This window comes from Drosophila biarmipes, chromosome 2R (assembly GCF_025231255.1).
Source record: "Drosophila biarmipes strain raj3 chromosome 2R, RU_DBia_V1.1, whole genome shotgun sequence".
Classification (NCBI taxonomy): Eukaryota; Metazoa; Arthropoda; class Insecta; order Diptera; family Drosophilidae; genus Drosophila; species Drosophila biarmipes.
Window position 1 is genome coordinate 22,555,425 of NC_066615.1, and position 26,347 is coordinate 22,581,771.

A 26,347-nucleotide genomic window follows, 5' to 3' on the forward strand; every position below is an offset into this window, starting at 1 on the left:
TGTTGTGTAAAATTTGCAAATGCAATAAATAACTCGTTTCGGCGCAAAAAAAAAGGAGAGAAAGGGGTTTTGCTTTGCTGTTTACACCCCCTTACGGAGGCATGCACCGTTTCCCCTTCTTGTGTGTTTCCGTATTCCTTTTTTGGCTCCTGTTTAGGTTTTTCACTCCCCGCCCCCGGAAAAGCCAAAAGCGCGCCACATGTGCGAGTCTGCTTGTAGTTCCTGTGGTGGGGTTGCTCTATAGGGAGGAGTTCTATAGAGTTCCAACGAGTTTTGCAAACAGCACAAACTCTGACTTCATTTAACCAGAAAATAAGTCTAAGAATAACCCTCATTTCTAATGTTTTTGAAAAATATTCTTACTTATAATAATACATAAATTTAAATCTGAATGTTTTCGGTATCAGTCACAACCATATTATATTTTTAGGTTCAGAAAGAATAAAGAGATGAACAGAAATTATCTAATAATGTTCTAGAAAACCCTAATATTAAAAGTCCGATTACTAATATTGTTTTGAGTAAATTTTAAATAATTTAATATATTGTAGTTGAGCATATATAGATAGAGAAATAAACTTATTGTAAATAGGACTGATATCATAATATGCCAAACAGTCTATCTAAATATATTCTCCAATTTAATTAAGATACTTTACGAAATCTTTCGGTATATTTTGGTATTCCTTATTTGGTAGATACCCAGAGTATCTGAATCTTCGTCAAGGACCTTCCAGATATAATCCCATTTTTTTCACTTCCCTGTTGCCTCGCTCTGCGTGTTTTTTGGTGTGGTGGAAAGCATCCCCGAAAGTATGCAAATAATTTCTGGCTCCAACTCATATTTGATATTCAGTGTCAGTTGCTCGAAAAAGGGTTACCGAATACAAGTTATTGAATTTTGCATGCAAGGGGCGGGTTACGAGGGGTATGTAAATGGGGGGATGGATCTGGAGGCACAGCAGGCGTTGTCGAGGCAATTTATAGCACTTGTGTTTCGGCTGTTCTGCCGGGGCAAACTTCTCGGTTATTGTTTCGCCATATAAAATGTAAGCGATTTCCCAGCCCCAAAGGAGGTAATTGTTTAGTAGTCCCTGGGTTTGGTTATGTTCCCTTGATTTTTCGACGTCGGAATGTAAAACATTCCCTGTGATTTCCCCCGAATGTAGATACCCAATTAGGCTTTAGCCCGGTCCAACGCTTTCGCATCCATCAGGACTCGGATGCGGCTCTCAAAAGTTGCCATCGCAACGCTAGCCGCACAAAAAAGGGGCATAAAAACCGGTCAAATCCCTGAAAATCGCAAAAACTACGCTAATAACATTGTCATATCGGGGGAGAAAATGATTTTTATTTTTTGCTTCGTTTTTTGCCACTAAACTTCGCTTATCAAAGTTGAAATTGCAGCGCACATTGGGGATTTGTCGGCCACTCGAAAACTCAACTCCGAATGCCAGGCATTTATAGCGGGATAGTGGGGATAAGGGATTTCATTCGAAACTCTGATACGAGCAATCGGCGTTTTATTTGCCGCTTTGGCCGCCGAGTTTCATCATCGCACGCCACTGACCCAGTTCAGACATTTATCACAACGGCACACACAGAAAAAGCAGATACAGGCGACTGTCCTGAGGGTCTAACCCCGGCACAATGAACGACTGACCTCCTCGCATCCCATCCTGCACTCGCCTCCCCCATTCATCCATTCCCCCCCTGACTGCTGACTAAGTGGACTTTTATTTCACTATTATTACGGCCCAGGCGGCGTATACGCAATGAATAGTTTCGCCGTCGAGCTTTTGGCTTTCCTGCTGCCCGTCTCAGTTGCTAGGCGATTTAGATTTGGGCGCATATCTCACAGCTCTTGATGGGTTATTTGTTCTTGGTGTAAGATAGGGAGCCACAGACACTCTACTGAATCACAATCATTCTTATATCGGGCCTCTCGCGCTTCCATTCATAAATTTCAACCCCATAAACCTCTGCCTATCACTCAACTGAGGGTTCTTCGCCCAAGAAGCGTCATTGACTTGATGACGTTATGTGCCATCTTTTTAAAAATATTAATAAATTTTATCATTCGGACAAGCCACGGTTCGACATGGAAATTTCACAGAGATAAGACTATCTACAAGTTGCCACGCTTCCGAGTTCTTTGAGTTGGGCGGAGGGTCTTCAGTTGACGAATGGCTCTTGGCGGGGCAAGATCACCATGAGCTTTCAGAGTTACCTGGGAATTTTGGTCTTGGCATTGGTAAGCAATAGGTTATAATATATTATTATAGTTAAGGAACTCCTTTCGCTTCAGCTTGCCCCTTCAGCGATAAAAGCCTATGGAGATCAAAGTCGCTATAGATTGTTTTTACAGTCGGATCAGGCCCTGAAAACCATAAGCTCTCAGCTGGTTTCCCAGGCAATTGAACTGGTGGACTATGTAGTGGAAGATCTTCTGGTCTTGGACTCCCAGAACTCGGTTCTCCTGGGGTATTTGGATCGTTTTGATGCCTTTACAGCCGTAAATGAGAGTTACACAGAGGAGAAGCTGAATGCCTTTTACGGCGTGGTAGAGGACTATCTCGACTCGGATACCACAGGAGATCCCCTGAGAACCTCCAGCATTGAGACCCAGTTGCTTGCCCTCTGCCTGCAGCGCAATGGATTCGATCGCTGGAAGCGAACTGCCCAAACCAGAACCGCCCAACTTCAGAAGTTGGTTTACAGAAAGCTGAAGAAACACCTGGAATCCATTGATAGAGAGGATCGCTTGGTCGTGGAGCGCCGCTGGAGAAGGATCCTGACTCGCGGAGGACCCCGAAGATTGGAGAAGCTCAGGGAGTTCGTCAAATGGCTGGGCAGGTTCAGAGACTAGTGGGTGACGATCCCAGGTGAACGACTTTTAAGACTTTAAGATAGGCCATTAGGTGATAAGAAGAGTTGTGGGTAAACATTGTATGTGGGTGGGTGAAACAAACCGACGATCGCGGTGTAATAACCGACCATGACCTTGAGCTCAGGAAGCAACCCACTTTTGTGCAACAATAAATTATTTATGAAACCTATCTATCAAGTGCTTAATCTGACGAAAACCGGAGACAAAGAAAATACGCACACATGTGGGTATAATTATTACTTTCATTAAAAAATATGGCCAAGTGCGATATATATATTCAAAAACACACAAAACAAAATAAATATATCATATCGATGCTTAGACTTCCGTGTAAGATTAAATTTAAAGCAATATTGATAAGTAAATCTAATATGTACAAGCTCCTTGTGAAAAGTGAGTGCATTATCTACTCGGGCCCCCACAAACTTCCCCTGACAAATGCAATTTTTCCATAACACGTTCCCTTCCGCTCCGCCCACATACAGATCATGCAGGAGGGCTTTGTTTAATGCACTTCACAGCTGGAGGAAACTTTTTTCCAGCCCTGTGTCGACGGCAATGAAAACTTTGTCATGCCTCGCAAAAAGGATGATAAACTTGGGTGGAAATTATGAAACTGAATATGGAAGCGTTGGCGAAATTGAGACAGCAAAACAACAGATCCGACAGGACAGGCAGAAGACATACGAGAGAACTAAAACTGAAACTAAAACTGATACTTTTTATGGATGGCAAGTGAAAAATGCAGGCAGTTGGAGAACGACTTTCCGGGGGGAGGCGAGAGGGACTTGCTGGGATAAAAGAAAAATGGCAACTGCATTTCCTGTCTGAGAGCTGACAAAGTGCTGAGTGCATTTACGACTTGGACTTGGACGAGTGTTTTGTGTCTTTCCTGCAGCTGCAGGAGCTGCCAGGAATTTATGCACTCAGTCCCCAGAGGAAAATGGCCAGATTCCTGCCCTGGGCATTTTCCATGTGGCCCGGGGTATTTTCTTTGAGCCATCTGATAATCGGGCCCCAGCTGTGGCTAATCGGTTTACATTTGTCACACTGGCACTCTAAAGATTCTGTAGATACATTCCAATTGCAGCACAAAGGCGCTGGCAGAAAGATGCGAGTTGTCCAGGAACTTGGTGAGTCCTGAGTGTCTGCTTAAAGCAAACCTCCACAGAACTTAAATCAACTGGAAATTATATTCAGAAAAAAAAAACAATTATATTCAGTCTAAGATGGTTAAGTACGCATAATAGAGCAGAAAATGTAAGTAAGATATATGGAGTACTATAATCAAACAGATTGAAATAATAAGTGAATCCAGTATTGATTATATTGAGTCGGTATATTGTTCATAAACTGTATACCTGCCTTTGCAGTTTACCTTTTTACTACTGTAGTTGTACTGCTCCACCTGGCTCGATCCAACAAATTTGCCAGCAAACTGTACCACCAGGCCTCGAGGAAGAACCTTCACAGGAATATTGTGCTGTCCCCAGCCGCCACCAACGTGGCCTTGGGCTCTGTTTTCTTCGGAATGAAGCACTGCAAGGAGCTGCAGGGAGTGATGGATCAGGTGGCCCACGGAGACATATTCCTGGACGACGTTACCATGGTCAATCGATTGTTTGTGGACAGGGATGTGCCGCTGCACAGTGGCTACCAGGAAAATATAGCCGATATCATGAAGTGGAACGCGGATAGGGTGCACTTTGCCGATCCCCAAGGAGCCAGCGACGCCATCAACGATTTTATTCGCCTGACAACCAGACACAAGATGGACAATCTCTTTAGTCCCACGAGAATCACGAAAAAAACCAAGATGGTGGTGGCCAATACGGCGCATTTCCACGGCAAGTGGGCCACTGTCTTTTCGAAAGAAGCTACCCAAAAGCGACCATTTTACCAGCGAAACGGTCTCGATATCCCAGTGGACACCATGGAAACGTTTGGCACCTTCCTCTGGGGCGAAAGCCCAAAACTGGATGCGGAAGTGGTCGAAGTGCCCTACATGAACCAGCTCTCAATGCTCATTCTCCTGCCCCGCGATCCCGAGAAGGGGCTTCCGCACCTCAGCAACCTCATCAACAATACGGATCTCATGGAGGTGAGCAGTAGTTTGAATCAGAGAATGGTACACCTGCTGCTTCCCAAGTTCCGGGTGCATTCCAGGATCGCTTTGGAGTCCATTCTCAAGCCCCTGGGGGTCAGGAGCCTTTTTGCGAACCCCAATTTGGTTGACATGACGGGGGACAAGGACAAAAGCTACAAGATCAACACCATGTTGCACAGTAGCTGTATCGAAGTCACCGAGTTCGGGCATCAGTCGGAGAAAAGAGGTTCATACCAAGTACTAACTAATGCATTTATAGGGCTCTACCTAATCTTATATTTCAGAATTTAAGGGCAGAGGAGAACCCCTTCAATTCTGGGCAAACCGTCCGTTCATCTTTGCCGTCAAGAATCCGAGTCACATCTACTTCATTGGTCATGTGGCTGTGCCGAAGGTGGAATGATTTTATTTTACAATATTCTACCCTTTTATCTTTTATCCACATATAATCATGTAGATGTAATGGTAATAGATAAAATATAGTTTTGTTACGAATCAGAGTTTCGATGGGCGTGTTGCAGGAGACCTAAGTCTCATCCCGACGTCGACAGCGGAAACAGAGAAAGGACTTGATACACCCGAAGAGGACCAGGAGACCCATGCAGGTGCAGCACAGGGCTATGAAGAGGATTATTATGACGAATACGAACAGAAGTCCCCACAGCCCCAGGGTAGTTGCCGGCGTGTAGGTGGTCGTTTTTATCGCCGCAAGTGTGACATTGCTTTCCAAATCGTCGTAATCTATGATCGACGTCGACTCGTCCATAGCTCAAGGGAAGAAACTGGAAAATTTTGGTACTTCCGGTTCCAGATTGACACCTCTGAAAAGGGGGAAAGGTGTGGTGGGAAAGTGGCCTTTTAGTGAGGAACCGTAGCTTACTGCAATTTTCAATTCATGACGTCTTCTGGCTTCTCGCATAGCAGAATAAGAATTTCGGACAGCCAGTTGTTGGAAAGTTTATTGTAAAGCACTAAGAGGTTTTTAAAATTGCTCGAATTTTTAAGAGGTGAGTCGCAGCTTACTAATCGATCGATGTGTTTCTAGGAACGTATTTTCTTTTTAGGCTTACCATGGATTTTCAATATGCGAAGCAAATAGAAATCTTTATGAATTCATAATATGAAGTAAATGAAAGAGAAGAGATGCGTATATCAAAGTTTCCTTGGGTTGACTAGCTTATATACTTATACTTTCATACCGCACTGCGTATCAATACACCATTTAAGTCACTCGTTTTTATTTTCCTGAGAAATCCAGGCTTACATCACCAGATGTGGTCTACATTAAGAGAGGGACTTCTTTGACAACTATTATATTGCAGTAAGTCTTCATATACACTATGATTCTGAAAAAACGACTATTTTTATTTCAGCAAATTTAGGTACTTGTTTGTAACAATTTGCTTTCAGGAAAGGATCGCCAGACTGATCAGTCATCGTCTATGTTGCAGTCCCCGCAACCGTCGCAGCAGTCCTGCCCTCCGCCGCCCCCGCCCTCGCAGCAACCGTCGCCGCAACAGCCGTCGCCACATCCGTCGCCACACCCGTCGCCGCAGCATCCGCCGTCTCCGCTCTCGCCGCCATCCCCACAGCATCCGTCGCCGCAGGAGAAGCAGGCGGAGCAGGCCAGGCCGCAGCAGCCGCATAGGCAGAGGAGCGGCAGGCAGATGATGAACATGCAGCACAGGAGCACCACGAGCACGATCAGCACGATGATGCCCACTCCCAGGCCGCCCGAGGACGCCTGCTTGGCGGTTGTGGTGGTGGTGGTGGCCACCGTGGTGCTCCACGAGTAGGTTTCCCAGTCGAACACATAGACCGGGGATGGGGTCGTTGGGGTCGTTAGTTCCGCCGGTGCTACCGTGTCCTCCATTACGACTCACTCATGAAATGTACGTATGAAATGTAGAACTCAAATAAAAATTTTGGGCTTGTACTCAAAGCCTCCTACGGAACCCGGATGTTTTTACAAGTGTAAAAATTACCTCAGGAGGCCTCAAACTCACCCAATAAATAACACTCATTAGTAGTATTATTTTAATATTAATTTAGAATGTTCCAATTTTTCTTAAAAAAGCAAGCCGCTGTTTTTTAACTTTACTTAGTTACCTCATAAAGCGCTAACATAACGTTCTTAATAAACAAATAATTTATTTTCAATCGATGTTCTTCATTCAAATCCCCACCCTTGAATGTCAAAGGTTGGGAAGTCAAGGCCAGAAGTGCATTTGCCCCTCCTCTGGGGTTCGCAACATCAAGTGACTTCTAACGATCCTGCCCACTGAAAATCCACGGAACAAAAGTGCTCATTAAACCCACGCACACACCCTCGCACCCACAATGCGCATTCGAATTGTATAAAAATTAATGAAATGCATTAACGAAAGCGTTTCGGAGGGGATGGGCACTGGCGGGGTGGGAGGTGGCTCTGCGAGAGGGGTGGTCCTCGAGCGGGGACCTGGGGTCCCTGTCCCTGAGCTCCTGAGTGTACCTGCGCTCGTTAGCGCTCCACACACGCCCACTCGGGCCCTCCCCACCCCAAAACCCGTATGCAAAACCCACTCTCGCCGCTCGTCATCATTATCATAATTTGAATGTGATGCGGGCTTTAAAATATTCATGCGAGTAGAAAGATTTTCTTCAAGTGTGCACACGTGCGCGCGTGGGTTCGTTATACGGGGGTGTTTACTGTGCCAAGAGGTCGTTGATTATAATGACTGTATTTTGTGTGCTGATTACTCCGCAGAGAAAATTAAGACAATGAGTCAACAACTAAATGCGACACAGAAGGGGTAGCAATTTTGTGATATATTTCGGTATTTGATAATAATATGATTTGACTTACAGAATACACAGATTTATAGAACCGAAGAATTCAGGATACTCAACCTATTTTTAATTTTGCTGAATAGTCTTATGACAAGAACATATAATCCAATTATAGAACCTAAGGAGGCTGGATACCGAATTTCACCTTCTTATCTTTAACCAGAATTGAGTTCCCTGAGGTTGCTAAATAAAATTTTTAAACAACCCCGAGTATAGTAGAACCCAGACCTCACCAAAGCTTACAGTCCCGAGTTCCTTGAGCTCCTAAATCAAATCCTTATAAAACGCTCCCCAAGATGGCACCAATCCAGCTCTCCCTTTCAATCACAAATCATTGATTGCAATTGGGAACTATTAGACACGTTTGTCGGCCAATTGGCAGGCGGCATTGAAAGCTCATTCAATTCACTGCCTCACACGCACACAATCGCGCTGTCACCCACACTCAGGCACTCAGTCGCACACCCACACACCCACCCACACCTTTAACCCTTAGCATCATGCCACACGTGGCTGCATGTCAAAGTGCAAAGTTTTGTGCCACAAAAAACAGGTTGCGAGGGGTGGGAATTGGGGGGTAATGGCAGTCAAAAGAGCCGCTTGTCGATGTTTTCAGAAAGAGAAAAAGCAGGGAAAATCATAGGGGAAAACCAGAAAAAGTTGCGTTTTCCCCGGCGTCGTTGCTGGCAACCCTTTTAGCTCTGGCAATTTAAACTCGCATGCTCCAAAGTTGCCCACTTGCCACATCCTGTCGCTGGCGTTGCCGTTGTCCTTGTTGTTGCTGCGGTCGCTGTAGTTGCATCCCTCCGAGGGCGGGGGCCGTAGAGGGTTAAGGGCTAGGGACCGGGGACCGGGGGGAAATGCGTGGCTGCAATGCGCGAATGCACAAAGTCAACTTGCACATTAGAATTCGACGAGAGATGAGTTCGGGGGAAATTAGGCACAGCAAACACGCTGGCTTGGGAGGCAAAGGGACTACACTGATAAAAATATGGAATGCAATAATATATATCTAATTTTTAATTTAAGTTAAATACGGAAAACGGAAAAGTAACTAAGCATTTAGATTGTACGAATTAATATTTAAACACTTGTTTTATACATTTTACATTTTATAGTTGTTTAATATATATATTATCAAGGCGGAAAGTTAAATTATTTATAAAATATTTTGACGTGTTTCGTTTTTTATCAACGTAAGCTTTGTATAAATAAATGTAGTCTTTATATGCAGCTCAATTATAACAAAATCATTTCACATTTCAAATTTCACTTACATTTATATTCACATTTTCCCTGAACATCCTAAATAATTTTTGGTTTAAAATACTTTCGAATAGGATGTCTGTTCCTCCTTAGATCTCCTCTCCAAGACGAGTGTTTTCGACCGGTCAGATCCACGTCCCCGAGCGCAATCGTTCCCCGCCGAATTTATGTATGTTCCCAACCAATCATCATCATCATCAGGAATAAACGCAGAGGCTATGATCATGTTCCTGCTCGGCCATCATCGCATTCATTGGCACTCAACGGAGGCAGCGAATTGCAATCGTAAACTTGATTGTAATAGTATAATTTTTGGCGTAAAAGCCAAACAAATAAACAAGACGAGGGGAGGGCTCTCAGGATATCCCATCCGAAGGATAATCCCGGCACATATGAGTCAGTGGACGAGGGCGGCCGAATTTCCTGCCCCCATTTTCATGCAATTTTTATGACCTGGCTCTATTCGCTGTTCTTTACTTTGTTTTTTTTTTTATTTGCGGGCGAGTCGAGAGAATCTCACTCATAATCCGCCCCAATGGACCTTCTCTGCCAGGCTGCAAAACCATTTACCCTCCCTTTGAACCAGAATCTCTGGCTTTTCCTATTTTCCCTTATTTTTCCCTGCTTACCGCGTCACGCATCCTGCGAGAAGTTATTGTTATCCTTTTGTTTTAGTGCGCATCTTTTATACGCGTTTCTTTTTTGCTCCTGGTCCTATTGCCTCGGCTGGCCCTTTCGCATTGATTCATAATACATAAATATAAATATTACGTATACGCAGCGTTCGCTTTGCCCACGATTGCCATAAATTCTTATAAGCGTGGCGGAGCACACACACAGGAAAGCCCGGCGCCAAAGTCATCAATCTTTTAGCATTTCACTTAGATAAAGCAAACTCGTACTCCCCGCTCCTCCCCCACCAATATTTGTGCATAAATATTAATATTGCAAGACCATTTTTATTTGTTTGCCGGCCAGACAGGATCTGGGGCTTTCTTCAGCTGGAATCGATAAGAAGCTGTGATTATGGTCTCATATTTAAGCTCATGGATTCCCTTAATATAAACGGTCTAGCCACGCATATAGTATATTAGCTTGCTTTTCAATTCTAAGTAATATTATTTATCAATGCAGTCAAGTTTCATGTCCCCTCCTTATTTAAGGCTTAAATAAAGAAATAATAAGATATTTCGTTTTAAGTGTGGGTAAATTCCCATCTACTGCAACTCCTTTGCAAGACCTATCCTAATTTCTGAATACATTAGTGAAACCCTGCTACAAATGATTTAATTTATTTTTCCCCTTGCTAACTCGAAATGATTGCCTCTCCCCCGACCAACAATAAGTTCGACCTGATTTATGTGGCTAAATAATTAGCCCCTTTTAGGGCTATTAAATGGATTCCGAAGAGCGCTCCTAAGAGCCCATCAATCGGCCATTACCCATTTTTGTGCTGCCAATCGGGCGAAGGCGGCCATAAATTGAGAGCTCCAATATTTTGGCTCAGGCCCATTGAATTTAAATATTTGCAATTACATTTAAATGTTTGGCCATGTGTGGATTCGATTTCGGATCTCCCGGCCGCTGGAGTGGTGGGTGGTGTCTGCGAGTATCCTTGCACTCGGGCTCTGTCTGCGCGCACATGCCAATAAATTTCGAGGCACAAAGTGTCAGCGCGGCCGAGCCCTCCGATTTGCATACTCGCTTGCCCCCTTTTCACTCTTGTGGCAGGCCCTTTCTTTCCGCTACTTACAACAATATTATAATGGAATCCCACTCGAAAATAGAGCAATATCCACTTGCATATGTTGCCGCGGACATTTCGAGAATGAGACGACGCTATAAATATTATTGAATTGTCCCAGCCCCCCGCAGTACTTCCATCCATTTCGCCGCTCAAGGGTCCGCCCTTCTGGTACAACAACAGCGGCAGACGATGATTGCGGCAAGCGGATGTAAAAACCTTGGCAATGACAGTTTTTGGGCTCCGATCCGGTCTACGTCTGTTATGCAAATATCTCTATATATAAATATGCGGGCACTGGGAGAAAGTGCTAGGAAGTTCCATGAATTATAGAACTAGCTAGCTATATACATCAATTTTTAAATAACTTTATTTTTATTAATTTGCTGTGTAATTGTGGATGTAAAAACATTTGATATGTATTTATTTTGATTTTATTTTTAAATAAATTTTACAACATTTTTTTTGCCACCTTCTTAAGTAACCCTAATTTCTCTCTCTGCATGAATCTGCCCCGTATATGAGAGTGTGTGAGCAACTGTTTATATGCAAATCTTTTATTTCGCCGTTGCCCCCGTTTCATTTCTTATTTCCGTTGCATGGCCGCCGTCGCCGTTGGCTTTTTTATTTCTCCTGCATTAAATTAACATCAATAAAATGTTGCCTCTGTTTGCCAGAGTCCGCCCCTGGCTGGACTTCTTGGCCAGGATGTCCCGGGTGTCCTGTGTGTCCTGGTGTCTGAGAGTCCCGATGTCCTGGTGTGCCGCTGTTGCACTTGTGCGTAATTCGAAGCTAATGCCAACATGTGCTGCGATTTGTTCCACTCCCACTCCTGTCATCCGGATTTCCCTCCTTGAGATTCCTTCAGCCAGTTTTCATATTATCACATCCTTACTGCGGAGACATTTGCATCTGACAGTTTGCAGTTTTTGATCTGTGGGTAGGTTTGAAATGAGTACCTTCTCTTGGTTTTTAAAAGCCTTTGAAATACAAATATTCTTTTTTATTTATAGCAAAAGACATTACAATAATGCAATATTTTTCTTCTAAAGCCCCAAATATAAGCACACAAACTAAGCTCTTTCATAAAATTCCCGCACACAACTCGATAAGCACACCTCCCCAGCAAATCCAGCGAATTTCCATTGAGTTGAGTTATGATAGATTTCCATCGCATTCGCCGCATGTAAACATCGGCTTTTGTTAATCAAATTAAGTGCAAGTTAATGGTGGGGCAAAGCCTGCCCGCAACCACCCATATTTTTCACAAGAGCTATTGCGGCCCATCAAGGCTCCACTCCACCACCCAGCGCCCTCCTTCCTCTGTTTGCCCACTCGAAAATGATGAATAATAAATTGCTAATCATAAATATTGCGAAATCAGGCGAAAAAACCGAACGAGAAGAGAAATGGCTAGCAAGCGAAGGCCCCACACCACTCCGCCTTTTACACGCTAAAAAGCAAAACAATGCCAAAAGTACACATTGTTAAATTGAAAGGAAACAAATGTAAAATTTATACAGCTGCAGTGCAGGGAGATTGGGTTTGGATTCACCCGGGAAAGCAACTTGAATGCAAAATCAAAGAGCGGGCGGGATCACCCTAATGGTCCAACTTTGTGTGTTTGCCCCATTATCGAACCCAAATGTTGAGGCATCGCTGGATGGAGAGGGTGGCTGAGCTCCGCGGCTGAAAATTATGTGCGGGGCAGCTTCCATCGACTGCAGGCATTTGATTAATTTGGCGTTATCAAATTGATTGGATTATGGCCGGAGAGCAAGAACTGGAGCTGTGATTCATGGGAGTGCCATAAATAACCCTAAGATGCTATTTACTTTGGGGTGCTTAGGCGCGGTACAAGGACTCATTTTCATTTAACGGGTTGCTCTTCATCAAGACAGCAAACAGTAAGAATTATGCTTAATTCATGGTAGGTATTCGTTGAACTTATCAACTCATTGGGGCTCAAACCAAATAAATAAGAGCCAGGAAAGGATAATTTTTGGCTGTTCTGAACTCTAAATATTTTCGAAATAACTATAAGCTTGAGCTCATCCAGAAAGCACCCCTTGAATCTGTTACATTTGCAGCTTGAAGAGTTATCTCACCACAATTACCCAACAAAATGCCACCTGGCAGCGACTTTCCCATTTTTCGCCCCTTACTCAGTGCCAGTAATTAGCGTGCCGGGAAAATCAATACAATCTGAGCGAGAACAACACAATCAGCAATCGCCGGCAGAGCCAAATCAAAATCGGAACCAGAGTTACGTGTTTCGGGCCACAAATGCCAAATTGTCCAAAGGGTAATCAAAGCGAGACCGAGTGACCAAATCTGAAATCGCCCAGCAGCTGCCAGGCTTCTCATGAAGAGTGCACTGAGAAGAATAGGTTGTAGGTTAATGGGTTTTAGATAATATTTATATTTAAAGTGGCATTAAGTCTTTATTATCCCCTGGCGACATATTTCTAGCAAGTGGAACGCAAACATCTGTCCCAATTTCGAGGGATCTATATGCACTACTGTTTTACGTTATACTAAACATAATGTTAATAGTATTTTCTAAAATACATCAATTTTATATTATAAAACTTATATATCTAAACCCAAGGGAATAGTTTAATAATTTTGTAATGCTAATTTTGAAAAAGTAATATTATATTTTTTTGCGTGCACAAGGAGTCCCATCTGATTTCTTTCCCGTGTAAGCCCTAAACAAAAGTCAAGTGTAGGCGGTCGACTGATTGCATTTAAGCCAAAGCGCTTCGTTGGGCAACAGTGAACAGTCGACCGGAGCAGTGACCAGGAAGGAGTAGCGGTACAGGTGAGGGTAAATCTGCGGTGCGTCCGAAAAGTTTCCGCAACATTTTCGCAGTGCCAGCGAGAAAGTGCATTTAATTAAATTTCCTGTTGTTCGACGCGAGTGCAAAAAGCGTTGCCTACTTTTGCGGGCGGGGCAAGAAACTGTTGCACATGCAGCCGCAAAACGTTGGCTGCTCGCAACACCACCAACAGCCAACAACCAGCTCCGAGTGGCCACCGGGCCACTCGGAGCCTCTGTTGCACAAATAGCGAAAATAACAATAACACTGGCAGCAGCCAGAACAACAACTAAATCCAAACAATTTGCTGCATCTTGCCGAGAAACATCTGCGAACACACAAACACATTGCAGACAAATAGCCCCGTCTACAAAGGAGTAAGAAGTCCACTCTAGAAATGCAACCGAAAGGCAGATTCTCTAAATAATTACTATTCGAGCACTAGGCTTATGAGAATTGAAAAGAAACCAAAGGGTTCATGCAGAAGGATGTGCAAACACTCGAAAAAATCCTTTAAAAATATTTATAAACCTTTCCAAAAAGTGCTTTGAAACCCAATAACTTGGAAATGATATTTTCTGAAAATCAATGCCCATTTACACGCCAAAATAGGAAATAAAGGTTGTCATCTTGGAATTAGCCCATTTGCTGCATGCACATTTGCATCTCTCTCGCACTACCTTTCGCTGAATAACGGGTAGCTAATAAAGTAGCTATCTTTCTATTATTTCATTTCTGTAATTCTCCTACTTTTATTAATTTAATGGTTCAAGAAGTTCTTTAGTAGAGGTGCTGTTATAGTGTTTTTTAATATTCCGGTGTTGGTGGTTGCATGTTAGGTTCCTTATTGATGATGATACAACAAGTCCAATTAAAACAGATGCGCAGACTTTTCATCGAGCATATCCTTCGAGTACCCCGTCGATTGTTAGGGTATCCTGAGAACCTGCTGCTCGTGGACAGCGAAATGGCGCTGTGAATTGCTGCCGCATTCAGCGGAAATGCAAGCTGAGTTAGCTATACTGCATGTTGAAGCTGCAGTCCTTATAGACGAGGCTCCTGTTCCCGTAGTGGTTCTTGTTTCTGTTTCTGTTCCCGGCGATGTTGTTGCTCTATGGGTCTGGTCGTGGTCCTGTTTCCGCTCCTGCTGCTATTCGGGCGGGTCTGGTGGCATGGTGGCATGCCCATGAATATTCATGGCGCTTGCCGGGGCAGTCATTCATTCATTCGTGATTTCACGCAAAAGGGGCAAATGCGAAGAAGCTGTGGAAAACAATGAAGAGGAATGGCACAAGACAAAACATGAAGCCAAATAAATAAACAAATGTCAAGCCATGTTGCTGAGGGCGGACACAAAAGCCAAGGAATTGGCGTGAAAATAAATCAAGAAATAAATTGGAAAATTTGTTATTTCAACGAGTGAACAACGGCAGTAGTTCCGAGGCAAATGTTTGCAGAGCCAACTTGTGTTGAGACGACGCTAAAAGGAATCGATTTGCTCCTGAATAAATTGACCGGAACTGGGGGAGCAGCGTTCCTGAGGTTGCTTGCCGGGTTATTAGTATATTATCGCTTTAAATGGGGTTTTTAATGCCTCGCCTTTTGTTTTAATATTTTGGCTGGCTATTTTTCCAAGAACTTAAAACGTGTACTACCCAGCATTCTTAAAACGAATTCCCTCTGCATATTTTCCGATTTTTCCCTTTACTTTGCCTCTCAATTTCCTTTACATTCTCCAGAGAAGGCTGAAAGCCCAGTAAAATGCGTTTTCATAGCCTGCAGATTTTATTTTTCCAATGCCCCAGCCCTTTTCTCAATAACAATTCGTTTGGCCCACAAAGTGAAGGCCAATTAAAATGTCCTTTAAGCGTTTCTGCAATATTAATTAACATGAAAAAGGCAGCAAGTAAAACGCACATGGCTTAAAAAAAAGAAAAATAAAGGCCCTGGTCAGTGTTTGGCAATCGACTCAAATCGAGGTCGCCACGGGTGATGCCAGGGGTCAGGCAAACGCCTTTATTTAATTGCAAAATATTACATTTTTAAACAATATCCATTAAGAGTGGCAGTGGCAGCCTGCCTGCTTAAGCTGCAGTGCATATACTATATGTAAATAAAGCCCCTCGGCCAGACGCTGCGATATCAACTGCCAAAGGTAATCAACTGCTGGGAGGAGTCGCAGTCGCATTCGCAATAAAATGTTGAAAAGTGCAAAAAATAAAAGGAAAACCTTTTAATGTTGCCCATGTGCGGGGGCCGGAGGGGTGGGTCGCCGCCCATGTCTGGGTCTGGAAAACACAAGTTCGCGTCTGGACCTTTGTCCCCGGCAGAGCCGTGGAGTGGATTCCAGTTGCGCACCGAAAGGCTGGCCTGAATGGGGTCATTTACTTTGAGTGTTCGCCGCTCATTTAAATGCAAATTTAAATGAAATTTTAATCCAGTTTTAAGGACGCAGTTGGACACTCCGGGCGCCTTTGATGTTCCGGCTCATCCTGCTGATTACCGCCGGGGACCTTATTGGTTGCCAGTTCGATCCGGGACCTCGAGGGCGGGCCTGCTGATCTTGCTTCTCAGCGACCACAAGTTTGCTTTCAAAAAAGACCCCTAAATGTATCAGAATCAACTGTTCCATAGTGCCTGGCAGATTAAATTATATTTTATCAGATGTGAACTGAAAATAATCGAGACAAAAGCTGCTCTGATCGCCGCGAAAAGCTCCTCAATATCTGGACCATCCAATTACCAGTTAATCGCAATCTCTTCAACTTCGGCCACTCGTGAATGCAAATCCTTAACTAAGTTAATGCCCAGTCACAATTCCACGATGATAATGATGAGGATGGGCGCGGCCCAGAGACGCATTCGATCCGCGTTCAACTTGGCCACACTCCGGTGCACTGATTGCAGTTCGTGTCATCCCACGGATTTACTCTCGCCGAACTGCATCCAGCACCAGGCATAATTTACTGCGCATTAAACCTCCGATGATGATTTATTATTGTCCTTGCTGGCCATGTCCTGCGACCTGCCGCCGCACCGCAAAAACATATTTAAAGCGACGTATTTATGTTTTAATGAACCGGGCGTCGGGAGTGGCGATAAAAAATCAGAGCTTAACCCTGTTACAATGCCCGTGGGCCGGGCAAATTATGAAGTTTGTCCCGTAATCAGCGAGGGTGGGCCGGTTCGTTGTACATGTTCAACACTGTGATGCACACGCAGTGTTGCAGCCCGCAAGTGCTATCGACAAGCGATTACTGTAGTGCTCCCCCGAAGAGGGATTTGGCGGTAGCATATGGACAAGTGCGATTGCGGCACAAAAGGTTTATAATATAGCATTTTCATCAGGCAAAAAACGACTGACAGACCACTTTTAAAGCTACTACTTTATGAAAAGTAGTCATAACAGACTAGTTTAACATAACATAATTAAAAAGATATTCGTGTTTCATTTTAATGTAATGAAGAATATTTGTTTTTATATTTTTAAAGTGCTCAGAATAAATCTTAATTTAAGATATAATACCTTCTCCATACTACGATAAATAGTTAGTTTAGTTAAATAAATAATAACAATATTTGTTGAGTAACAAGAACTCTCTATAGAGAACTTTCTTAAATGTGGATTCCCAGGTTTGACTTTCTAAAACTGCATCCATAAATCCTGTCTTGCAGCAGCGCCCAGGGATATGCAACTGAAAATTGTCGACAGCTCGCCGTCAGCGGCTGCAAGGACGCCAAGGATGACAAGGACGACATCGACGTCGAGGAGGAGCAGCTGGGATGAAAATGAAATCGAGGGATCCGCATCCGGCAGGGACTCACTGCTGACTTCGTCGACAGCTTCGCTGCAGCCGCCGCAGGACAATGCCAGGAGGTTAGGTCCAGGTTCGAGTCCTGGTCCTGGCCCTGGACTACTGATTTTTCCCGGCACCGCGCAAAGACATCAGCGTAATCCAAATGGCAGCAAAACAATTGCGAAAGCTAATGACGAGAACGTGGCCATTAATCAGCAAGGACCCGCCAGCAGGAGCATTCGCTCCTTTCGCCGGCCGCCACTATGGCAACGGCGCCAGGATGAAGGCAAGGAGGAGCAGGGGAAAGGGGATGAGGGGGTCCTGGATCCACCTAATCCGAGGGACAGGCTCGGCGCCTGCCTGGCCAAAGTGCAGGCTTTCATAATCGAGTTCCTGCAGGGCTCCTCCATCCACGGCTTCATTTATTTGGCCAAGCTCGGCCTGAATTTCGTCGAACGGTGAGTGGAAAACGGGAGGCAACAAAATGAGGAATGTATCAGCTTTTGAAAAGCAAGCAAAGGCAGCCATTTGTGAGAGCCATATTTGCTTATGCACCAACAATATTTATATACATTTATCTATATACATTTCAGAATTAATCTTCAATAGAAAATAGTCTTGAAAAAGAAAAGATAACTTATTTTCGATTTAAAACAAAGCTCCTTTATGAAATCGAGTGTTCAGAAAGAACTCCCCTAAAAGGTCTCTCTCTAAGTGCCCTCTTAACCCAGATCTTATTAGACAATGTTTGGTTGGGCGGCAACATTTCCGCTCAATTAATTTACCAGGGAAATTGATGGTAAACCTCAATACGACCAAAAAGGAGCAGAAGCCGCTAGTTAAACCTATACACGGGATTACCACAGTTCACCCCTAGAAACCATAAAGTTGAAACTAAAGCGATACAAAACTATAAGTCGGGACTTAAAAAAGGACTCTCCAGCGACCGCGGCCACGTGCAGGGATTCCGACTTGGCTTCGGCTTCATAGCAGAGCAGTCCTGGAGGGGAAGTGCGTGCCAGGAGCCCCCACATAAAACTTCTCCGAGCGAAATACATTTTTGCACATATCTTCCGTTTTATGTGGTCGGTGGGGGAGGTGGATCTTGTGGTCTGAAGTAATATTTTGCTGCTGGAATTTGTATTTTTGTGCGGTGCAATAAATCCTTAAAACTGACATGACATGACAAACAGGATTACACACACTCTGGAGGGGGAGAGGGGAAATTCTCCGACGCTTTCGCTACCTTTCTCTTTTCCGTTCTGGCCGTGGCAAGGCTTAAATCGGCAACACTCCACCAAAGTGGCCATAGGGAGGGGCCGGGTGCGGATGCGGATGCGGTGGTGGGTGGTGGGTGGTAAATCTGTCAGGGCTGCCGACTGAGGGTTAATTAGTGGATAACAGCCGGGCCAAGGACAGGGCCAAGCAGGCACTGGCAGGAAATACGGGAAGAGCTATTGAAATACTGTAGATATAAATTATTATAACATAATCTTAGAATTTCAAAGAACTAAATACTTGCCAAACTATATAGTTCAATGGCCGGTTTCCAATGTTATGTCAAGGTTCAAGTGTAGTTAACAGAACATTGTCAATAGCTATGAGAATATTCAGAAACTGAATTTTTCCGTATCATCAATATAACTAAAAAATCGCGTTCTTTTGGCTAAAGATAATTGAATAGGTAGAAGTTCCTCCTTCTTACTTAATTGTTAAGCCAGATTTCTGATTAGGTAACCAATAATTAACAAGATTTTCTCACAGTGCACCTCATGAGCTCCCCCAAAATCATGAAGCTCAATTACAATTATTGTTAGTTTTCCGCCAGAACCGAATCCCAACTGACATGTGTTGCTCGGGGGAAGACCTGGCATACCAAAGGTGAAACCTAGATGAAAGGAAGGAGGTCACGCAAAGCTTAGCTTTAATTAATACACTTCCCCCAGGCCTTCAGGAAAATGATTTGTAACGCATTTTTCTCGGAAAATTTATTTCCTTGACCAATACCACTTGGCACAATTTGGATTTATTTCTGCAAAATACGAGGGAAATATGCTTTGCCATGGCGAAAAATCAGCTTGTGACGCACAAATTTCCGGATTATGCACAACTCCATCACAAGCCCACCTTAAGCTCTTCCTCCCGCCGCTCCCTCAAAAACTAAAGAATTTGTGGAAAAAATAGAAAAATATAAAGGAACCCACTGCATACAAAACAAGACGGGGAGAAAGGGCGGGAAAATGCATGAACCTGAGAGAAAGAGTCTGTGTCGCTGACATGTGATAACCTCAATTTCACAAGCGTTGATATGGTAACTATGAGGGATTTTCCCCCCATCCCCAGCCCTTTTTCGGGTGGCGGCGACAGGTGCACGATTGCATAATCCACAACCGAAAACTGCAAATGCAAATGCAAAACACGCAGCGGCGTAGGACGCACAGGATTAGGGGGTTTGCGAGGGGACGGATCCGAAATCTATGGCAGGGCATCGGGCTTTCGAGTGCCCTGAGCTCTGACACAACTTAAGCCCCTCCAGTGGGGGAGGCGAAACTCCACAAACTGTGCGAAAAAAGGGCTTGAAATTGGTCAAGCAATTACAGAATCAGGGGCTTGAATTTCATTTATATATATTTTTTGAACGAAAGGAGATTAAGTTTTTGAAAACATAAAAAAATTGAACACTCATTAAAAGTTGTTTGCCAATTTATTAAATATATTTAATATTAATACATGACTTATCAAATGGCAAAATTTAGATTGAAAATTAATATAAAATATGCATTTTATTTTAAGCTTTTTTGAATTTAATGAAAAATATTTGTATACCACAAGTACTTTTACTTCCTTAAAAAAGCACATTAAATAATTCAGGAATTTGGATTGCAGCTTTTGACATTATTAATCCCATATCACACGCATTTCAATGGCATACCTCGGACAGGAACTATGTGGAAATTTAAGCATCCACTGATCCCCAAAAAAGTAAAAACAACCCTTGCTGCACGACTTACAAACGAGAATTCTGCGGCATCAAACATGCATCACTGAGCCTCATTCACGCACAAATTTTATGCATATGAGTGGCGAGATGATGAGACAAAGCAAATACATAAAGTGCAGCCAGACCGACAAGAGTTGGGCCATGGAAATGGAAAATGGGAGTGGTAAGCGAGGGGAGAACGTGGAAATGGGGATGGCAGTGGAAATCACAATGAGTCTGTCATATGCGATGTCCAAAAGGAATTTTGTGGTGTTAGACAAGTACAGCACTCAGTTGTCGGAGGAGAAAATTCCGAAAAAGAAGAAGGAGCGCTGAGCTTCACACAGAAATAATAAAGAGTTGGGAATGTTTGGGAAAATTAAAAGCCAAGTAGCCGGGTGCTTTTGTGTGCGTAAGAGCGTTGGGAGCTTTATGAGCCACTGCTGGCATCAAAGTGTCATTGTAGAAGACATTCGCTCGAAATGGGGAAATTCTGCAAGGATTTTTGGCGACTTCTGTCTGTGTCTCTGCCAGTTTCCCAGTGTCGGTTGAAGGAAAACGGAGGAAAGTCACGGAAAAGCCGCCAAAGGGTTGCAGAAGCGTTGATGCGTTCATTGACTCCTCCTTCGACTCGGCCATAATTCTTTCGTCGCGAATATTTCGCATAATGCTTACAAGAAAAAATTTACACGCAATAGATTTTTATGTCCTCCGCCAGACTGCACACTCAACAGCAGTGCGAATGGTTCCCCCGAATCCATATATCATTTCTGACTCCGCCACATTTTCGGGTATTTCATTCAGCTTTTCCTACGTTTTTTAGCATGCTCTGGTTTGCATTCATCTGCGTGGCTTTGTTCAGCATCATCTCGTTGAGCAAGCGGACCTGGCACCGCTTCCAGACCTCGCCAATGGTCATATCCATGGATCGAAATAAGCTGGTCTGGAACACCAGCTTTCCCTCACTGACGGTCTGCCCGCATAAGCGGATCGACGAGCTGAAGGTGGAGGAGTACATACTGTGAGTAGAACCAGTTCCATTCGTGATTTTTCCAATTTTATAAGCCGGGCTTATAAATTAAAGTATACTTATTGACACCTTTCCGATGCACCCGATAGACCAAAGGAAAAATGATGAAAACATGAAAAACGAAACAGCTCTTCGCTGCATGCATATCTCCATCTCCCTCGCACTCTCCCTAGCTGATTATCGGGTATCTGATAGTCGAGGCGTTCTTCAAGATACAAATTGCAAACATGTAAAAATCACATTTAAAGTGCATTTCCTCTGGCGCACTCTCGCAGGGCCCATCCCGACCAGTTCTTGTCCGAGGAGGATCAAGAGGATTTCCGCGATTTTATTGTAAAACTTGCCAGCCTCACTTACGACAACTTGGAGACGCTGCCGCTGAACAAGTCGTACGGCATCCCCAGCTCCAAGTACTTGGACCTGCTGTACGAGCTGAAATGGGCCTTCGAGCCGGAAATCAGCAGTGGCGCCGCCGTCAAAATGTTCATCTACGAGACGCAAACGGAGTTCGGCATTTGCCATTCAGTCAACTCGCTGGTGGCCCGCTACAATTCCTTCGAGTGAGTAGTTGCCGGCCAGGAAGTGGCTCTGATTTGATGGCTCTTTCCCGGCCACTTGGCCTATTGGCAGCTACTGGCGCTCCGGGGATTGGAGCCTCTTGGACCACGGCGACAGGGTAACAGTTCATCCGCTGGATGGCGAGATTTACGCCCAGATCATAAACCTTTCGACTGCCTACGATGTTTACTTTCACGGGGCCGGAGATGTGCCGAGCATTTCGAAGCAGAGGTACACCTTCCCGGAGAGCGACTACACCACCGTGGAACTCATTGCCCTGGAGATCTACACGAACGAGGAGGCGAGGGCGTGAGTTATGCTAATCTTCATTGGCCTCTATTTATTTCCTCTTAGAAATTCGTCGGATTTATTATATGTTCTCTGAGGAATTATATTATTTCATTGGGCTTACTTAAACCCCTCCAGGCTATTTAGTGAATAGTTATTTTGTAATATCTGCTCACCTCTTCGGCAGTTTCAGCACCAAGCAGAGGAGCTGCCGCTTCAACTACGAGGCCGAGGAAATGCAGACGGTGCCCATCTACAGCTTTGGCCTCTGCCTCTCCGAGTGCAGGATGTTCTTCGCGCTGCGGGTCTGCGGCTGCATTCCGCACTTCTACCGGAACCGCTGTGGGTATAATCATATTTTCGGGACACAGAGTTGCACTTAATTGGCCCCCATTAAAGTTAACTTTTATGCGCCGGACGGCGATGCATCAAAAGCTGCCCAGTTTTATGGGGCGAATTCGGTCGTAAAATGTTTAAATACTCGCAGTTTAAGTGGCAACTTTGGCACGATTATCCGTCTCGCTCCAGTGCACCCCATCCGTCTCTTTCTCTTGTGCTTTTCAGTGCGGAATGGTCGCAGGTTGCCGGTTTGCGGGCTGGAGGGCATCGGATGCCTGGTCAAAATTAAACGTGAGTAATTTCCACCGCGAGAACATGCAAATATTTAGCCTGCCCCGGAAATTCGATTTACATTTTTTCGCCCAAAAAATGGACAGCGTTTTCGCGGAACGTGACCATAATTTAATTTTTGGGGTGGTCAGAAGTCAAGGCTGGCAGAAGACAACCTGTTGCGCAGGTGAAATGGCGGAAGTACTCGTAATTTGCTGGGGGAGAGTAGATTATCGGACAGGTTGACACTGATAAGCTGGATAGGCGCTGCGAACCGAAGGCGTATGTTTTGTTAGAGAGGGGAATATTAAGATTGGAGATGATGGAATAATATTGAGCTAAACGGACAACAGATTTTGTAAATTAATATTTTTTTAATATTTTGTGGGGGCTCTATTCTCTTTACTAGGTATATCGCTCATCTTTATGGAGTTTGTTTCAAAAGTTTTTGGTTCTTCTAAAGGTTGAATTGCTTATTGTAGTAGTTTTAATATTATTACGATAGAAAAGGCTGGTTGCTTCTATCGAAAAACGTTTGAGAATAAGTTTTTATCAATGTTGGCTCCCCATAATCTTCTAAAAAGCACACTTTGGACACTCAAACTAAACCGACTTCTAATAGATTCGATTATTTGACCACGCAGGCGAGATAATCTCACTGAAGTCGGACAAATACAAAATCCATTGCAACTGCCTGGCCAACTGCGACGACTCCAACTTCTTTGTGCAGTCCTACGTAAGTACATCGCACATAATAATAAAAATAAAAATAAATGAAAAAGCGGCGAGCGCCCTATTAAAAATATAAAGTAAACTTTAACTGTAAAAATGTTTACGGCGAGCAGAAGCGCCATCTAGCGCTCGTTAAGTGGCAACTGCAGACGCCGCTGCGTCGCGCATTTCAAGTGGAAAAATGCCCGGAAAAGCGGGGAAAATCCGCAGGAGAAGGGCGAGGAGAGGCGGGGCAGGGCGCAGGGCATTTTGCCTTAAACAAACATCAAAATTGTAGTCCGGGGCTATAAAAAATAATAAGCGCAGAAGTTGCAGGACTGGGCGCCTTGAAATATGCAATGATTTCGGGGATGAGGCGTACGAAATGGGCGGGAAACCCCAAAAGTTCTGTTTGACTTTTTCGCGCTGTGCGGCGAAAGTTTCTACATTTAATAATAATTCTGCTTACTTGCCTTGTTACCAGAGTACCGATGACGATGATGTTGTTCTCATTTGGCTTTTCTTTCACTTATCGCTTATCTGTGTATATTTTCGGCATCTCCCTGCATTTTCCGGCTCCCCAGCGCTCGCGCGTCTGGTTTCTGGGCGCTAATTTGCAGTGGGGCATTGTGGAGTATCCCAAGATGCAACTGCGCCGCGACGTCCTCTTCTCCTTCGCAGATGTTCTGGGTAAGTTTCGCCCTTGTCCGAACTTTGGACGCACTTGGGTCACTCGCTTTTCACTTTCCACTCTATCGCAGTTTACATCGGCGGCCTCGTCGGGTTTTTCCTGGGCTGCAGCGCCCTGAGCTTCACGGAAATCCTCTACTACTTCACGGCGCGCTTCGTGCGACGCATGTTTTTCAGTTAATCAGTATTCAGTTTTATAATTTCATTTAACTAAAGATTAGAAGATATATCTCTTTATAGGAAACCTATGATAGTTTAACCAATTTATATAATATTGACATTAATATCTGCTCTATAATTAAATAAATAGTTGGTTACTATTTAGTTTTTTTTGAATAAAAGGGAATATGTAAGTTTTTGAAGGGATCTTATGTTCCTCTTCCTCTATACAATACAATTACATGCCCCTTCTTATGAATGTAATCCCTATTATTATTCATAATAATATAAGGCCTAAGTATACCCTACAATTACAACATACGCTAATATTAATAATAGATACTTATAACTAGTTTATAGTTCTAATTTTCCCCCTTCACACATTTACAAAGAGAATATTAAATCCATTAAACTAATAAAACTGATAAAATGCTTTTTATTATAAGAGCTGCATTGTGTGACCCTCGAACTTAGTCACTCAAATAGTCGTCGTTTATGCCAGCGGCCGCCTTGATCTCCTCCCAGCGCTCTGTGAACGAGGATCCCTCCCTGTTTGGCTCAAGGTCCTCTCGTCCCTCGGAGTACTCGGGAATCGGAGGTGGCTTGACGGCCACGTGCTTGTGGATGTAGAAGTCGCAGCGCTTGCAGTAGGCATTTTTTTTGTCTCGGGGCTCGAAGTTTGTGCTGCAGATCAGGCAGACTTTGGGTGGCAATCGACAGCGGAAGCACCGGTGTTCCTTGTCCGAGAGGTCCTTCCACAGATATCTTTGGAAGCAAACGGTGCACATGTACAGCCTGTTGTCCGGGGATTCCATATCTGGGGCACAGGAAATATAACAGGAAACAGAATCAAGAAGTTAGATGAAAATCAAACCGCTAAGAATTAATATTGAGTCAGCTTTGTTTAAAATAAATCAATCTTGCTTCGGAGAAGTGAAAACCAAGGCCTGCTAAACTTGATTAACATTTTTTGCAAAGTAGTGTGGTGATTGTTTGGGCTTGGATCCCCTTCCTTTTCAAGACAAAATATATTTTTGTATGGCTTGACATTTTTAAAGGACGATCATAGCTTAACCGTTTTTTAACGCCTCTTTTTCAGATCTGTAATTCCACGTTTTTGTTACTTTAGCTGTATTCGAGTGCTATCAAGTGACCGATCCGCGGAGATACCCTCACTTGAGACTGCCTAATCACGCCAACTGCTCCGCCATCCGCCTATTGGCCAAACATAAACAGTCGCGCCGGCCTAATCAAAAATAAAATACACTTTGTGCAAAGTTGGCGAAAATCATAGCGAGACTCCCCGGTATTCCACCTCGTCATCATCGAACCTTCATTGTCCATGTTGCGTCGCCGGCATTTCAATGAACGCTTGCTCCTTCGGTCGCACAGAAGGAGAAGGAGAGGGTGGGTCCTGTCAGAAAAGGACGACAAATTGCGCTTCCTTTGTATTTTTGCCAACCTTGTCGGATTTTATTATTGGGGTCGTCGGCAGACATTGAAATGAACTTTTCGTCGTGTTCACATGTTATGTGTGCTTAATATTTGCCGAGTTATTGGAGTAAGTTGTTTCGCTTCAGCCATTGTTTGCGTGGAAAGTCGTACAGTCAGGCTTCCTTAGGTATATAAGTAACAGGATGCCAGCAATCAAAATTGTTTAAAATTTTTACAAAAGAATATAGTACTTATTATACAACGTTAGATGTACTTACGTCTGTCAATAACATTCTGCAACTGTTTTTAAACAAGCGCAAAAATAATTCATATTGGATTTAATTTATCAAACAATCATTGATCAATCACAATTTCCTTGATCAATAACTGCAAATCAAACCTTACAAGCTTGACTGTATTTTTATATACCCCT

At 43.8% G+C, this 26,347-nt stretch overlaps 6 protein-coding genes across 6 annotated transcripts; 3 read left to right on the forward strand and 3 right to left on the reverse strand.

Moving 5' to 3' along the window:
• The first annotated feature begins 2,191 nt into the window (after positions 1 to 2,191).
• Positions 2,192 to 3,105, forward strand: LOC108022312 (uncharacterized). Its single transcript, XM_017091172.2, has 2 exons — positions 2,192 to 2,254; positions 2,309 to 3,105. Exons 1-2 carry the CDS (start codon positions 2,213 to 2,215, stop codon positions 2,867 to 2,869), a joined length of 603 nt encoding a protein of 200 aa, XP_016946661.1. The 5' UTR covers positions 2,192 to 2,212; the 3' UTR covers positions 2,870 to 3,105.
• Positions 3,106 to 3,985: 880 nt separating this feature from the next.
• On the forward strand, positions 3,986 to 5,497 carry LOC108022150 (serine protease inhibitor 42Dd-like). Its single transcript, XM_017090992.3, has 3 exons — positions 3,986 to 4,023; positions 4,264 to 5,223; positions 5,282 to 5,497. The coding sequence occupies exons 1-3, from the start codon at positions 4,002 to 4,004 to the stop codon at positions 5,398 to 5,400; spliced, it is 1,101 nt and encodes a 366-aa protein (XP_016946481.1). The 5' UTR covers positions 3,986 to 4,001; the 3' UTR covers positions 5,401 to 5,497.
• On the reverse strand, positions 5,373 to 6,065 carry LOC108022231 (uncharacterized). The gene is made up of 2 exons (XM_017091089.3): positions 5,878 to 6,065; positions 5,373 to 5,818 (listed from the first exon to the last, which is right to left on the reverse strand). The coding sequence occupies exon 2, from the start codon at positions 5,761 to 5,763 to the stop codon at positions 5,524 to 5,526; it is 240 nt and encodes a 79-aa protein (XP_016946578.1). The 5' UTR covers positions 5,764 to 5,818; positions 5,878 to 6,065; the 3' UTR covers positions 5,373 to 5,523.
• Positions 6,066 to 6,426: 361 nt separating this feature from the next.
• Positions 6,427 to 6,870, reverse strand: LOC122818213 (keratin-associated protein 5-1). The gene has a single exon (XM_044092531.1). It carries the CDS (start codon positions 6,868 to 6,870, stop codon positions 6,427 to 6,429), a length of 444 nt encoding a protein of 147 aa, XP_043948466.1.
• Positions 6,871 to 17,347: 10,477 nt separating this feature from the next.
• Positions 17,348 to 24,502, forward strand: LOC108022151 (sodium channel protein Nach). Its single transcript, XM_017090993.3, has 9 exons — positions 17,348 to 17,913; positions 21,259 to 21,456; positions 21,741 to 22,025; positions 22,096 to 22,332; positions 22,499 to 22,653; positions 22,876 to 22,941; positions 23,565 to 23,656; positions 24,216 to 24,321; positions 24,393 to 24,502. The coding sequence occupies exons 1-9, from the start codon at positions 17,348 to 17,350 to the stop codon at positions 24,500 to 24,502; spliced, it is 1,815 nt and encodes a 604-aa protein (XP_016946482.1).
• Positions 24,503 to 24,883: 381 nt separating this feature from the next.
• Positions 24,884 to 25,479, reverse strand: LOC108022395 (protein FAM76B). Its single transcript, XM_017091281.2, has 2 exons — positions 25,355 to 25,479; positions 24,884 to 25,297 (listed from the first exon to the last, which is right to left on the reverse strand). Exon 2 carries the CDS (start codon positions 25,293 to 25,295, stop codon positions 24,951 to 24,953), a length of 345 nt encoding a protein of 114 aa, XP_016946770.1. The 5' UTR covers positions 25,296 to 25,297; positions 25,355 to 25,479; the 3' UTR covers positions 24,884 to 24,950.
• Positions 25,480 to 26,347: the final 868 nt, after the last annotated feature.